This window comes from Lissotriton vulgaris, chromosome 6 (assembly GCF_964263255.1).
Source record: "Lissotriton vulgaris chromosome 6, aLisVul1.2, whole genome shotgun sequence".
In the NCBI taxonomy this organism is placed as follows: Eukaryota; Metazoa; Chordata; class Amphibia; order Caudata; family Salamandridae; genus Lissotriton; species Lissotriton vulgaris.
In genome coordinates, this window is record NC_141694.1 from 1,021,615,219 (window position 1) to 1,021,629,752 (window position 14,534).

At 44.6% G+C, this 14,534-nt stretch overlaps 1 protein-coding gene across 3 annotated transcripts in view; it reads right to left on the reverse strand.

Annotated features, from left to right (window-relative positions):
* The window catches only part of LYST (lysosomal trafficking regulator), a 4,348,576-nt gene that overhangs the window by 2,425,994 nt on the left and 1,908,048 nt on the right, over window positions 1-14,534 (reverse strand). For all 3 annotated transcript variants that reach the window (XM_086927077.1, XM_086927076.1, XM_086927078.1), the window contains one exon: window positions 6,159-6,336. In XM_086927077.1, coding sequence (XP_086783203.1) covers window positions 6,159-6,336 — 178 coding nt within the window. The remainder of the gene's footprint in view (window positions 1-6,158; window positions 6,337-14,534) is intronic.

Here is a 14,534-nt window from a genome sequence, read left to right on the forward strand (position 1 = left end):
ATCAGTAACAGGAAACCTGGCTCGCGTCTTGGTCGTCGAACGGAGCCTCCCGATTCATTCGGCATTAGTAAGTAGGGGTCCTCTTTCACACTCTGCATTACCTACCTGTGAGTCCCCACGTTGGACAATTACCCAAAGGTTTCCCTATTTCCCCATTATAGATAGTATTGTGGATTCGATCCCGCGTTTCCGAATCTGGAAGGAATACAGCTTGGTACGGACCCACGGCCACACTGTCTACCTTACTGGTAAGCGACAGCTTGTTGATTTTAGAATGCTCGCATCTTTAAATGTGCTGTTCAACACGTAACCATTTGGCGCGTTTTAATCAGTCCGCCTGTCATATTTTCAGGCAAGGTCCATCTACTGGCTACGCCACAAATCACGATCAAATTGATAACATTTGCCAACAGGTAAGCCTGTTCCTCCCCCAGCCGTTGTGCTAGATCTGAATTATTTGGCTGTATATTTTTTAATGTATGTGTTCTGTTTCTGACATATCCTAGAGGAATTTTGCTGTTCACAGAACCTTGTCAATCTGGTACAACCTCGACTAATCTCAGGTACCCCTGTTTGATCACCTATGTGTGTCTATTACCTTGACTCAATGGCTTCCCCACCCCACGTGCCAGTTCTCTGACCCTCACGCTCGGGTCTGTTTCTAATTTTGTGAGAATCGATCCCACTGTGCCTCACGTTCAATGGGCAATATGTCTCATATGTCCTCTTGAATGCAGACTTAACAACACATTAGTCCAATCTATGTTACTAATGATACCCTCACTTCTAGGGTTCGAATAGGATAATATTATGATCGTACTGACATAATAATACTTGACTTACAATTCGATTTATGAATGTTTATAACGCTCCCCTCATTAATGTACGTCTACCGATGTGATTACTTATGAGGCTGGATTAATACCCCTCCAGTAACAACATTTCCTTTTACCTACCCTGATTAGGTTATCCGCCCCCCCCCTTTTTTGGTCCTGATGAAGACCCCGCAGCAAGGGTGCAACTATTCCCTGCACTGATAAGAGGGTCGAAACGTCGACAACTACTCCTCTCGTGTCAACTTCACGCCACCATATAAACATTAATTGTATTTTGTGAAGTATGTTCATTTAATGAAATTTGCCAAAATCTTTGGCCTTTTTTGGTTGTGTATTAAACTGCCAATATTGTTTTGCTCGATTGATTGATTTTACTGTCACTTCATACCTATCACCTCCTCATCCTCACTTGATCACTTCCTCCCTTCCTCCTCGGGGCACTGTATAACTGCCAATACATTTGATAATTTGTTGTGTATAATTACTACACTCTATCCCTTTGTGAATTAAAACATTGTGGATCAATTTGTTGTTTCAACGATTAATTCTTTGAATTGTGTATATTGTTCTTTGTTCACACTGGGACCCCTTCCTCCTAGTACTTATTGAACCCAGGTTCCAGTGACTATGTTTGGGTAAACCCCCTTATACATACACTGTTTCTTGGATTGGCCTGCAGTAATTCCCCTTGGACTTGGAAGAAGAGGGAAAAGGACTTTTGAGAGACTTATTTTTGCTAAAGCAATCACCCAAGGGCTAGAAGAGAGCTAGCCTCCTGCTGGAGTCACAGGCAAATCTGACTCCCCCACCAGCCTCCTGATTCCTCCCAAAGAGGATTTCTAGCTGCAGGTGAGGCCCCTGTGAGTTCCAGGGCCTCTAGTTCTACTACAGAGAAAAGAGAGCTGAAAATTGTCGCTAACGCAGTTTGCGAGCCGCTGCAGCTGAAGAGCGTAAGAAAAATACACGCGCCGCGGCGCACTCGCAAACCAAAGATGGAGTAGGTTCTGTCCTGTAACTCCAGTTCTGTAGTAAGGGTATCTCTGTTATAGTCATAATCTAGTGAATAGTCCCGCCCATGTGCGTGGACACCGGAGCAATCAAAAATAATCTCTTAAGTTGTCAAAAAATGCAGACCTGCACAAGACACTTAAGAGAGAATTTAAAGACAGATAATGCAGCCTATATCCACAGGCTACACTGTCCAGTACTTCAACTAGAAATTCCACCAAACACCCACAAACAGCACAGCCTGGGCTTAATTTCCATTCCATTAAGGTCCATCTCGCTGCGCTGACTGCCTACAGGAAATGCTCTTCATAGACTTACTTCTTCCAGATCCCTGTGACCAAGGATTTTTTGAAAGGCTTGAAGAAAGTGTTCCCTCCTGTCCTGCTTCCTTCGCCTTCATGGGAATTGAATGTGGTGCTGTCCAGATTGATGAAGGAGCCTTTTGAATCTATTCATAAGGCTTCGTTGCAGCACCTGTCCTGGAAGGCGGCGTTCCTCGTGGCCATCACATCGGCCCGCAGGGTGAGTGAAATTCAGGCGTTGTGTTGCCAAGAACCTTATACTGTATTTCATGCTGCTAAGGTTGTTATGCGTACTCACCCTAAATTTCTTCCGAAGGTTATTTCTGATTTCCATGTTAACCAGACCATAACTTTACCTACGTTTTTTCAGAATCCTTCATCTCCAGCGGAAAGGTCTCTGCATTCCCTGGATGTGAGGAGGGTGTTGAAATTTTATCTGGATAAAACGAAGGACATTCGTAGGTCAGACCAATTGTTTATCAATTATGGATCAGTCAGGACCGGTCTTGCTACCTCAAAACAGTCCATCTCTAGGTGGATTGTGTCCTGTATCCAACTGTGTTACCAAATGGCTAATAAGACCTTAGGGGGTAAACCTAAGGCTCATTCCACCAGGGGCAAAGCTGCCACGACTGCTTTGCTGCGTAATTTTCCTATTGCAGAAATCTGCAAGGCGGCCACTTGCATTACTGTCTGGACACTGATGCCAGGACGGACGCTCAGATTGGGCAGGCTTCGCTGCGAAATCTGTTCGCACAGTAGTGGTATTATTTCTCTTCTCTCCACCACCGCTTTGGTGTGGGGATGGGCTTGCCATTCTAGTCACTAGATTATGCCTATACACAGAGATCCCCTACTACAGAAGGAGTAGTTTCTGTCCTGTAACTCCAGTTCTGTAGTAGGGGTATCTCTGTTGTAGTCATAAGCGCCCGCCCTCCTCCCCGGTGGAGAAGGATTTTCATGTTAGGAATGCTACAGGTCTGGCGTGTTATGCCTTCAAAAAGAACTGAAAGTAAAAGGGACCTGCTGTGCATTCTGGGATACTGAGAGAGTTCTGGAAAATTATCTTAAAGGCACAGTATCCTGTTCTGAGCCACATAATGGCAGCCTATGGGGCTTGTCTGTCCACCACTTTCTCCATCATTCCAGAGGCTTCTGCTGGTAGGGGAAGGATTTTCTCTGTGGAAAACACTGGACAGGCTGTGCTGTTTGTGGGTGTTTGGTGGAATTTCTAGTTGAAGTACTGGACAGTGTAGCCTGTGGATATAGGCTGCATTATCTGTCTTTAAATTCTCTCTTAAGTGTCTTGTGCAGGTCTGCATTTTTTTACAATTTAAGAGATTATTTTTGATTGCTCCGGGGTCCACGCACATGGGCGGGACTATTCACTAGATTATGACTATACACAGAGATCCCCTACTACAGAATATCGCATTGCACGCTTGCGGGCCCTAAAGTGCTCGCTAACCTCAGAGATCATCGCATCACACATTGTGGGCTTTTCGAAGGCTTGCTGACCCCGGATTATCGCAGCGCGGATACCGTGCGTCCGCCATTTTCCTCGCATCGCACCCGGATCGTCGCTTCCTCGCGGAGCACCATTTTCTTTCATCGCAACGAGTTCGCACACGCAACAGGATCAGCGCATCATCCTCCCTCGCGGCAAGGATTCATTGCATCGCTGGCCTAGTGTGAGGAAACCTGTCGCTTTGTCCCGCACGCACCCACAGCCCAGCGCATCATCCTCCCTTGCGGCCAGGATTCAACGCATCGCCGGCCTAGCGTGGGGAAAATCATCACTACAGCTCCATTGCGACCTTTTGTTTGTTTTGCTACGAAATTCAGTTACTTTGTCAGTAAAAGGGTCGCAGAGACCCCTGCTTTGAACTGAACCCCTATTTGAACATTTTGAACTCTTTTTCCATCCTTTCAAGAGTAACCCCCTTTTTCAGTATTGTGGCTTTTTAACGTTATTGGCCTTGTGTTAAGTCTATATATAAAGATACTTATTTTATATAACTACTTGTGTGGTTTCCCTTTGTAGTGTCCTTCACTGTGTTACTGTGTATGATCATAAATGCTTTACACACTGCCTCTGAGATAAGCCTAACTGCTTGTGCTACCTTACCACAGGGTTGAGCAGGGGTTATCAAAGGGTGTAGCCCCCTTACTCTGACTTAGGAAGAAGGGTCCCTACTTGGACTGTGGCCAGCCACTGCCAACTAGAGACCCCCATTTCTAACAATGAGGATCCTAAAAAAGAGAAAACCAGGGGTAGGATATGGAGGATTAATTATGCCTACAGGAGCAAGTGTGACAATGCAAGCCAGGGTGGAACTGGAAGAGAGAGGGGTAAACAAACAGTAAACATAGGAAAAATAGTACTCTGAGCTGGCCCGGAAGAGAAAATAGGAACAATGTACAAAGAAACCAGACCCCAAACATGATGTTTGACAGAACTGGTACACCACAATGTTGTGTAAGTTATTCTAGTCCTGTATGGGACACATTCAACTGGTGATATGTCAGCTCTAGGTATCTGCACCTGCTTTTGAATGTGGTTTGACCTGTGTCAAGCATACCTGGGCCTCCAACACCTAATTGAGATTTTCTGTGAATTTTGATCAGCATTCAAAAAGGCTCAAAAAGCCATATTAAAGTCTTATTTTCAGAGATGAGTGCAGCATAGAAACATTTGTTTCTTGAAATTACACTCAACTTATATTCATAAGCAAAATTTACCGGACTATGTATTGTGTGTTCTTTAAGCGAGAAATGGCAGTGTTTTTAGAAACTTGAATGACTTCCTGGACTGTTTGTGGCATAAAAAAGGCAAGCAGTAAGTGGATGTGGTTGCTTTTTTTGAATCAGCGAGATGCACTCTGATCTGGTGTGCTCGTTGAATTTCAGAGCTGAAGAAATCTTTATGTTTAGCAGCGAAGGCAGGAATCTCAACAGAAACATCTCCATGTCATGTTTCACCAAATTTTCGATGACACCATAAAAAAGTGTCTCAATTGAGTCCCAACCAGTCTTCCAGGTCCATGCCTTTCTTGAGGAGCTGCCAAAGATCCTACAACCAGTTGGGTAAGCTGGGTATGGCGGTTTCTATTCCATCGCCATTACTGGAGATGGCATAGAGGTCTACATTATTAACAAGCATTGACAAAGCGAATAAATGTGTACTGGGTGCAAACGGCTTTGCCATTACCTGTTTGGGCACTGGGGCACGAGAGTGGACTAAAGCATCTGAAAAATAGAAGCTTCAGAAATAACTTCTGTAACATCGCCTTTTCATATTCGGTTGACAGCCATCGCTATCCAAAGCTTCTGTGCCATTTGCTGACTGATTGTAAATATGGCATCCATCTTGGAATGGGCAAACAACAAAAAACAATCTCTAATATAGTTCGAACATGGCCGTCATGCTTAAAAGTAGTTGGCAAGGTGGCCAGCAGTGTTGGCAAACGAGTGTCGACAACACCATCTGAAAACTGTATGCACCATTCGATAATCGACCCTTTTTTCTGAAGCGTCCATTTTTTCAGTGGTTTTGTCAACACACTAGCACCCCCCCACCCACCTGTGCACCCGCTCAGAAACTATATAACATACTTTTATGTGTTCCAGTGGAGGTGGGAGAACACTCCTACACAGCCAACAGAAAAAGATGACACCAAAATATTCATGTGGACTGATCCAAGATTTCTTGGATCCAAGAAAACTTGTGCCAGTGTCTTAAAGTTTCAAGGAAAAAGAAGATAATGTCAGAGGGAGACAGACCGAAAGGTTTGAGTATGCTTGCCATGAATGGTGCAAGCGCTCTATATTTTAAAGATAAAAAGAAAGGTCCCTTATTTTCAGAAAGAATAAAATGAAAAACTTGCAAAAGAAATAGTTCCCATTACAAATTATACTTGCTAACTGTGTTCTAAGAACCACACAACTAAACCCTTTATTATTTAAATATTGTTACAAGCCAATAACGAGGGATAGATAAAAAAATTCCCACCTTAAGAACACCTTCCCGAATCGCTGAAGAAGGATGATTGACTAGAGTAATAAGGATATCTGGTTGAATAAGTTTATCCATCACATCTCCTAACATTAAATCTGGTAGGATCAGAAGGGCTCCTCTTAACAAGTCATATAATCCACAACATATCAGTATAGAAGATTCCTCTGTGGACCTAAAAGAAAAACAAAGGATTATTTGTACCTATTAAATCACAAGGTGTTTGATAGTGCCAAAACATTTTTTTTAATTGCAAGCTTAACATCAACACTTTAAAAAATAAACTACATTGCTTCACCAAGGAGGTAAATTTTATGAAAACCACTTGCCCCTTTGCTGGTGTATTAGCTATCTATACAAGGTGTCCACAATTCTGCTATCTAGTGCTGGACCTAGTGCTGGACCCAACATATGACAGTGTTCTTCCCAAGTTTTATTTGTAGGTGTGACTGGAATGACTCAGTATAATGCTACCCTGATACTCGCAATACATTGCTACATAAACTCTAGATATTGTCTGTCTTGGCTGTCTTAGTGGCATGTACACTGATATCTTCCAATGCTGTACTTAGAGGAGAGTGGATCACAAAAACCTATACAGGAACAAGCTGCAAATTGATTGTTTCAGCTAAGTTAACATTTCCCGTTAGTCGTACATTCATAACTTGTGCACTGACTGTAAAGCAGTATCTTCCATGAGCTCAATGTGGCAGCTGGTATGTATTTTGGGCAAGGAATAGAACATTTCTTCAGAAGGTTGCTTAATGGTGAATGCAGTCTTGTCTGAATATCTATATAGTGGTGTTTTGCAAATGTTCCAGTTTTTTACATCAGTGTAGGAAAATAGGATCTGCTTTCCTGGTTACCCCCATTTTTTGCTGGTGTTATTTTATTTTCTGACTAGTCTGACTGGGTTCCTGCCAATCAGAACTCCAGTCACTGTGCTTTCTCCCCAACTTTGACAGTGGTAAGTACTTTGTAACCCTTCCAATTGGCTATTGGTACACCCATGTAAATCCCTTGTATATACTACTAAGGTACCCAGAACATAGGTACACCAGGGGCTCCCATGGGCTGCAGCATGTATTATGCCACCCATGAGAGACCATTCAAACTGTGACTACAGGCCTGCCATTGCAGCATATGTAAGATGGTGCTAGCACCCCTCACGACTGCTATACGTTTTCTTATATCGAAGGTCACTGCACTTAAATGTAGGCCTTTCAATCCTGAAGGTAAGGTGCAAGGTTTGAAGTGTGAGGGTGCCCTGCTCGAGCAAGACACCCACTACAAACCCTGGAATCGATTCTCCAGGGTTTTTTTAAGTACAGTCAGCCATTTTGATATATATAGTGGCCATATGTGATTAAGCGAAGGCTAATTGTATATTGGCTACGCGGAACCTGTTTTCGGATCAAACTTGTTGGAATCATTCACCAACACTGCTAACGGTGTTGGAGGTATGATACCATGCACCATGGGGCCCCTCCGGGAAGCCCTCACTGCTCCCTTCCGGTAACAGCCTTCCAGGGTTTGCCAGCAAGCTAGTGATGCTGCTGACCCCAGACATGATTCTGCCCTCCTGCTGCTGACCTGAGCTCGAGCAGAGGAAGGTCGAACAATAGGTTTCCTGTCACAAGGAGGTGTGACCACCTCCCAGACAGGACTTACTTCGTTGGGCTGGAGTGGGGATGCTTGCCAGTGCCACCAGACTGCTTCGAAGGGCACATTTGGTGCCCTCCTTGCATACTTAAGTTTGAACCAGGTCAGGGCATCACTGACTCCTGCTCTGGCACAAAACTGGACAAAGGACATGGGAGTATCCTCCCCTCTGTCCACCCCCTCCTCTGGGAGGGACCGTTGAATCGTCCCAACCCTTTCCCTAGAATACTTAAGGGCTTACCTGTGGGTGGCTCTTCAGATACGTTGTGGGACAAGATTCAAACTCAAAACCACTTCAACTTCAACCGTCTGGGCATCTTGGACTTCACCTGGAACAGAGAATGCACCAAGGAAGACTCTTGCTGCTTCTGGTCTCACTGTTCTGCAAGTCTTCTTCGTCGTCCGTGTTTGTGCTTCATCTTGGTGCTTCTCCAGGCTTGTGGGCATCAAAGACAAGCTATAAGAACCTCTAGCCTCCAGCATCTCTTCCTACCAAGGTCTTCGCCCTTACAGCATCCTCAGCAACATGGGCCTGCATCTTTGGTGAGCTGCTCGAGGTCCACTTGGGACTCCTGTTTCTTCAGCCTGTGGGTCCTCTTGAGGATCTTCTTTGGCTTCATTTGACTCCCCTGATTGCTAGGGGCCGCCTGTGACTCTCCTGCACTTGGTGAGTCCCTTGGACCTTGCTGGTCCCAAAGCTACACCTTTTTAATTTACCATGTCTGTTGCTGCTGCCAAGGCTTGTTAGTGCTCCCGCCTCACATCGGACCCCTGGTTCTCGACTTCGGACGGCTTGTGAACAGCTCGTGGTCTTCCACAGAATTGCCTGTTCCTCACAGCTGCAGCGGTGGTCATTGCTCTTCCGTGACTCCTGGTCACCTCCGAGTGGCACAGACTCTGTCCCATCTGCTTGCAGGTTCTGCTCTTCAAGAATCCATCCTTGGATTCTACCAGACTCTTTCTTCTTTTTCACCAGTGGCATCTTTCCTGAAGTCCTCCATTGTGGTCTACAGAGGTTTCCGACGTCACTTTGCACCTATGCATCCAGCTTCCCTGGAGTAGGTATGGATTCTGGTTCCTGGGGGATCCAAGGGTGGGGTAACTCTCCAACCTTCTGTCTTCTGTGGGGTTTCTTCAGGGTCCATTGGCAAGTGTCCTGCTTCTTAAAAACTGCAACGCCACTTTCTCATTGACTTGCATTGAGTACGCAAGTGTTTTCCACTCTGCACACAGCCTCTGGAGTGGTTCCTGGGTACTTACCTCAGGTGGTTCCTTGTGTCCCCAGCTCTTCCGAATCTTCTGATGCAAGTCCTGACTTTGGTCACAGTTTGTATTCCAATTCTTTAGTATATGGTTTTATCTCCCCAGGAGACCACTGTGTATTTGTGCTAACTATCCTGTTTACATTTGAAATATTGTGTATATTGTGTTGATATCTCCAGGTAGAAGGTATACCAATGTGTGAGTGTCATGTAGTAAATAGAAATAATATTATAACTACACTATGTGGTTCTTTTTAGTTTACCCTACACTATATGATTCGTTCTGGTAACAGCTTAACACTCCTTCTGGACTATGCTTGAAGGCTGCTCTCCACAGCTACCACTTAAAGAGCTTTCTATGGTTGTCTAAGACAACTAACATCACCATAAGGGTTGTCTGGATTAGTGCAAGGTGCTTCACTTAAATAAGTCAGCACCATATAATAAGCCAGCCTCATACATTCAGTCTATTTACTGCACTGTTTGACATTTTGGCTGGTATTTCAGCAATAAAGCAGTGCTTCCCCTTGCATGAAGTATATTCCTGTCATGTTGTCTGCTTTTTTATGGAGGTGTCTTAACTCTACCCTTAGGACAAATATTTAGAATGCCAACTCCACTGCTATGAGTTGAGAGATTGTAACATGCTGCTTAGTGTAGGAAGCTGGCTCTTTACGTAGCATACCTCTTTTGGTATACTATATTAAGAGTCCAGGTATCCGTTGTAAGTGGACAGGGGCTTTCTTTAACAAACCCAAGGTGCTCTATTTGTGGTAGTGTGGTCGAGTAGCCTTAGGCTTATCAGAGGAGAGTGAAGGCATTTGTTGCAAACATAGTGTCATACAATGACAAACACACTCAAGGAGGAGAACCACACCAATTTAGAAAATTAACACAATTTGATATATATTTCAACACCAAGAACATCGTAATTTTTTCAAGTGATTTCCTATACAGGTTTTAGAGATGTTTAGCAAACAGTGTGTTTGTACGCAGTAGTGCTTTCTTGTACAGAGAAGAACATTTACTGCATACAGGTTATTCGTGATAGGATTTCCAGGGTCCCCTTTAGGTCATGAGGTGTTGGGGGCCAAGGTCACAAGTTCCACCAGTGGTTTGGTTTTACCTGCATTGGTGCTCAGATGCTAAATGGGTTGGAAGCCTTGCACGCTACACAGTTGTCAAGGAGGAGGGTCACCTAGAAATAGGCAGCAAATGAGGACAAGCCCAGGAGCTCCCTATGAAGGCTCAGTTGGAAAGGGACCTGGAGCAAGGGGGAGCAGTCGTGTTCCCGGTGGGCCGGGAAGTTCAGATGCAGAGGATTTTGGTCCACTGGCCCTTGTGCATCGTTGGCGGTCATAGGACTCGGTCTGGACCTACAAAGGGGAACAAAGCGGGACAGCATGGCCACTCTCTGCGCTGGCCTGTGCGGGGCTGACATCTCTCGCGGCTGGTCTGTTGTTGAGGGTCAGGATTTGACTCTAAACACATGTTGGTTGCGGCAAGGGGCCCTGTACCCCAGGTATTGGTGTAGGGAGGCTCGTAGGTGTCCTGGCGTCTCCAAACTAGGCAATGAGATGGATCTAAACACTTATAGTGCGCTGATCTCCTCCTGGGCGGCTAATGCGTCTGTGGTTTTTGGGAACCGGATGACGCAGTCAGGCCCAGCTTGATTCAGTGGAGTTGCCCTTCCACTCCAAGGGAGATGCTCGCTGGTTTTTGAAGTACTGGCAACCCTACAAGGCCTTTGGAGGATGCACAGCTGCAGGACGAGTCGGGTCTTGGAAATTATCAAGTAGGGAGCTGCAGGCAAGGTTTGGCACCAAAAGTTCACAGCAGTCTTCAGTTCTTCCATTGATCGGCTCTTCAGTTCCCTCTTCTTCTTTAGTCAGGTGAATCTGAAGTTCTGGTGTCAGGGAGCCACACAAGTACTCAATTTAGGGGAATTAGGCAAGCGTTGAATGGTAGCCAATGGGCTACTTACTCTTGGGATCCCTACGCCCCCATATGGCCACTTCCTGTGGGAAGTGGGCATAACCCGGCCCCAGTGTTACAAATTCTGCCATCACCAAGAATGACAAAATGGTCTAGACTGGTGCACATCAGCAGGGATCATTTGGGATTTAGTATCCAGTTTCAACAAGAGGGTTGATGTCCACTGCATTCATTTTTGGAAGATTATTTTTCAGATTGACTATACTTCAAACATTTGAGACAAAGAGATTGGACCATTCCTCAGAGTTCAAATTCAGACTTCCAGGTAGTTGTTTTCTTCATGGAGCTGGATGGCGCAGATAAAGCTATGGAAATCTTTGTTACCTGTGTGGAAGCTAGCCTAGAACCAAAGCTGCCTCATACATGTCAGAACCAAGCTCAATGCGTTTCCAGCAGCATCATCCAATGAAGGAATGCCAGAGATGTGTCAAAACTTCCTACTGGCAAGAAGTCCTTCTCTGAATTCAAGTGTTGAGGTGAACAACAGAACTTTGCAGATAACAGTGCCATTATCTCTTCTTTTTACTTCGTGGACTCCTCATCCATGTCGGATTACTCATTTTGGTACATCATACTTGTTTTCTTATAGACTGTGACCTTAGGGTTGAGCTGGGATGGATGGTATCAACACCAGAAGAGCTGAATTAACATTCCTGGCACCTCATAAACCTCAAAGCGGTCCATCACCCATCACATCCTGCACTTGCATTGAAAGAAGTCCTTGAAGCCAGATACCAATGGTGATGTGCCGTAAAAAAGCAGGAAACATTAAAAAGAAAATGTTGATTTGAATAAGGGGAGAGCTACCTATTTTAGCACCTGCAGCACAAGGTAAAAGTAAGTCACGGACTGTGCTAAAAGAGGCCGACACCATGGCTCCCCTCAAGTGCAACCCAACAGGAACACCCCCAAATACAGGCTAACTGGTACACAAAATAACTTAGCCTGGCGAAACGCCACTGAAAGCAACTGGAGCGCAAGTGAAGAACAAGACAAGATATCACAGAAAAAGACATCATCAAATCAGCCCCAAGCAACCACCAGCAGAAATAAACACTAAGCACACAGCTCTTGCAGATGGAACTATCAACAGCACTAACAGCAGCAAGGTAGTCTTTGTCATTACCAAAGATTTAACTGCACCTCATATTAGCTCCAGCAACATCACCCCATTCAACAGACCTTTGCAACAAGCTCTCAGATTTCTTCTATAACAAAGTCACCTCCATATACAGCAACTTTGACCCTCAACTGGATCCTGTCACTGCTGCAATGCAACCTGACATCATGGCCAAAGGACTAACCCATATTGCGTGTCCCACTGTCACCATCATCAGAATCACTGCTACCATGAAGACCATCCAATTAGGGGCCCCATCAGACCGTTGCCCCACCACACTATCACCAAAGGACTCCAACTGGTCAGCCAAGCACTGACACCCATCCTCAATGTCTCCATTGTCTCAGTCACATTCCTGGACACCTACAAATATTTTACTGTTATGTCCCAGCTAAAATAATCATTAGCTGACCCAGCCACGCTGTATGGTTGAGTAACCTCCCTGTGTAATACATTTACCAATTCCTTTGGGTCCAATAGGTTTTGTCTGGAAAACCCTCAGCTCAACCCAGGGTAGCTGTGTCAGTGAGTAGCAAGGCTTACACAGTCTAACAGGTTTTAAACATTTAAACAGCACCAGAACAATTGACGAAGAAATCAACACGACACTCAAGGAATCCAACACCAACTTATAAAAAAAGGTCGTATTTTATAAGAATTTAGACACCAGAACGAAAAAGATCCAATTGAAGGTTCTGGACCTATAGGTTTCACAAGTAACAATAAAATCAGTGAAATTTCACTCAACCGCGAACATGCCATTGCAAAGTCAATCAATTGGACACTCAAACTTTTTCAAGGGAAACTTAGCTAAGTATCAATGCAGTCAGTTACAAGTACTTGGGGCAACCATCTCTGGCAGGCAGGTAGTCAGGGGAACCAGCCAGGTCCTCAAGTTCAACCAATCAATCAAATAATGTTACTCACATTTTATACATGCGTAAAAGTACAGCATAACATTTTCCTAGAGCCATTTGATCGAAGAGGAGTTTAAAATCAGTTAATAATTAATTGTATGCTTTCTCCATTTAAAATTGCAATATTTACAAGTAACCTTGTTACTTAACTCGTTCCATGCTGATGACGGAGCCGCTCCGTCATCAGCTGCGGATGGGCTGTGCTGATGACGGAGCGGTTCCGTCAAGGCCCGGCCGCCGCGCCTGCGCGGCGCTGATTTCGCGCCTGCGCGGCGCGTTCTATTGAGCGGGGCGGGCCATGACGGAACCGCTCCGTTACGAGCACAGCTCAACCGCGGCTGGTGACGGAGCGGTTCTGTCACCAGCATGGGGCCGCCGCGCGGCCGCCCCGCCCTGTTAGCACTGCGGCGGAATAGCTGCCGCAGCGAAAGGGTTAAACTAACAACTATTCACTATAAGAAAAATGTGTTACAACATACAGTTTAGAAGTCACCCCCATAACAACTCCAATTAGCATATTTAAAAGCAAACAGCAATTTGTTAAAAAAAAGTGGCAGTTAGTAAAAATGGTCAAATAAAACAACTCCCCTATCTGTAGTGCTTCTAGTCCGAAGAACTGAGTATAAAAATGTTGCAACCGTGTAACAGATGTAAGGAGTTTCCAGGGAGTTGATAACTGTGAAAGCTGAAGAGTGAGAATATAGGCTCAATTTTGTTAACAAGGGGAGGATATACTTTTTCCTTTCCATTTCATAAAAATAACAGAAGAATAAAATATGGGACATAGTTTGGGTAGACATCCATTACAAGGACATAGCAGCAAATTATTTAATGAGTGTTCATGTGCTGTGTATCTTACCATGAAGGGAAAAAACGTAACCTCATCCTTGTTAAAAGGTATTGATGCATATTATTAGTAACAAAGGAGAGATAAGAGTCATGGCCCATGGGCCCTCGGGGCAGAGTATGGTAATAAGTAACCATGACTTTGCTTTGGTTGCATTGCCATCTTTCTAGCTCACATTTATTAAAGTAGGCCTCTCTCAGCTTTGTCTTGGGAAAAGCCAAAAATGTATGTGGTGTTATATACAAATCAGCTAAGCCCAGATCTATGAGAGACTTTCTGAAATATACTAGCCAGTGGATACTATTAGCTTGGTCAAGGTTAATTACATCTTATATTATAGTTTGATTTAACTCACTATGTCTTTTTTCCAGATGTGCAACCATAAAAGGAGTGGGGCCAGTTTAATTGCGTCAGTAATAAAAGGGAGGGCAAGTTCTTTATTAGCGATCAGATTTGAACAGGCCGGTTTGACATTTTTTTTTAGCAAGCTTGTCCTCTACTTTTTGCAGGTCACCCACATCAGATGTGCCCCATATTTCCGTGCCATAAGTGGCTATGGCTACTGATCTG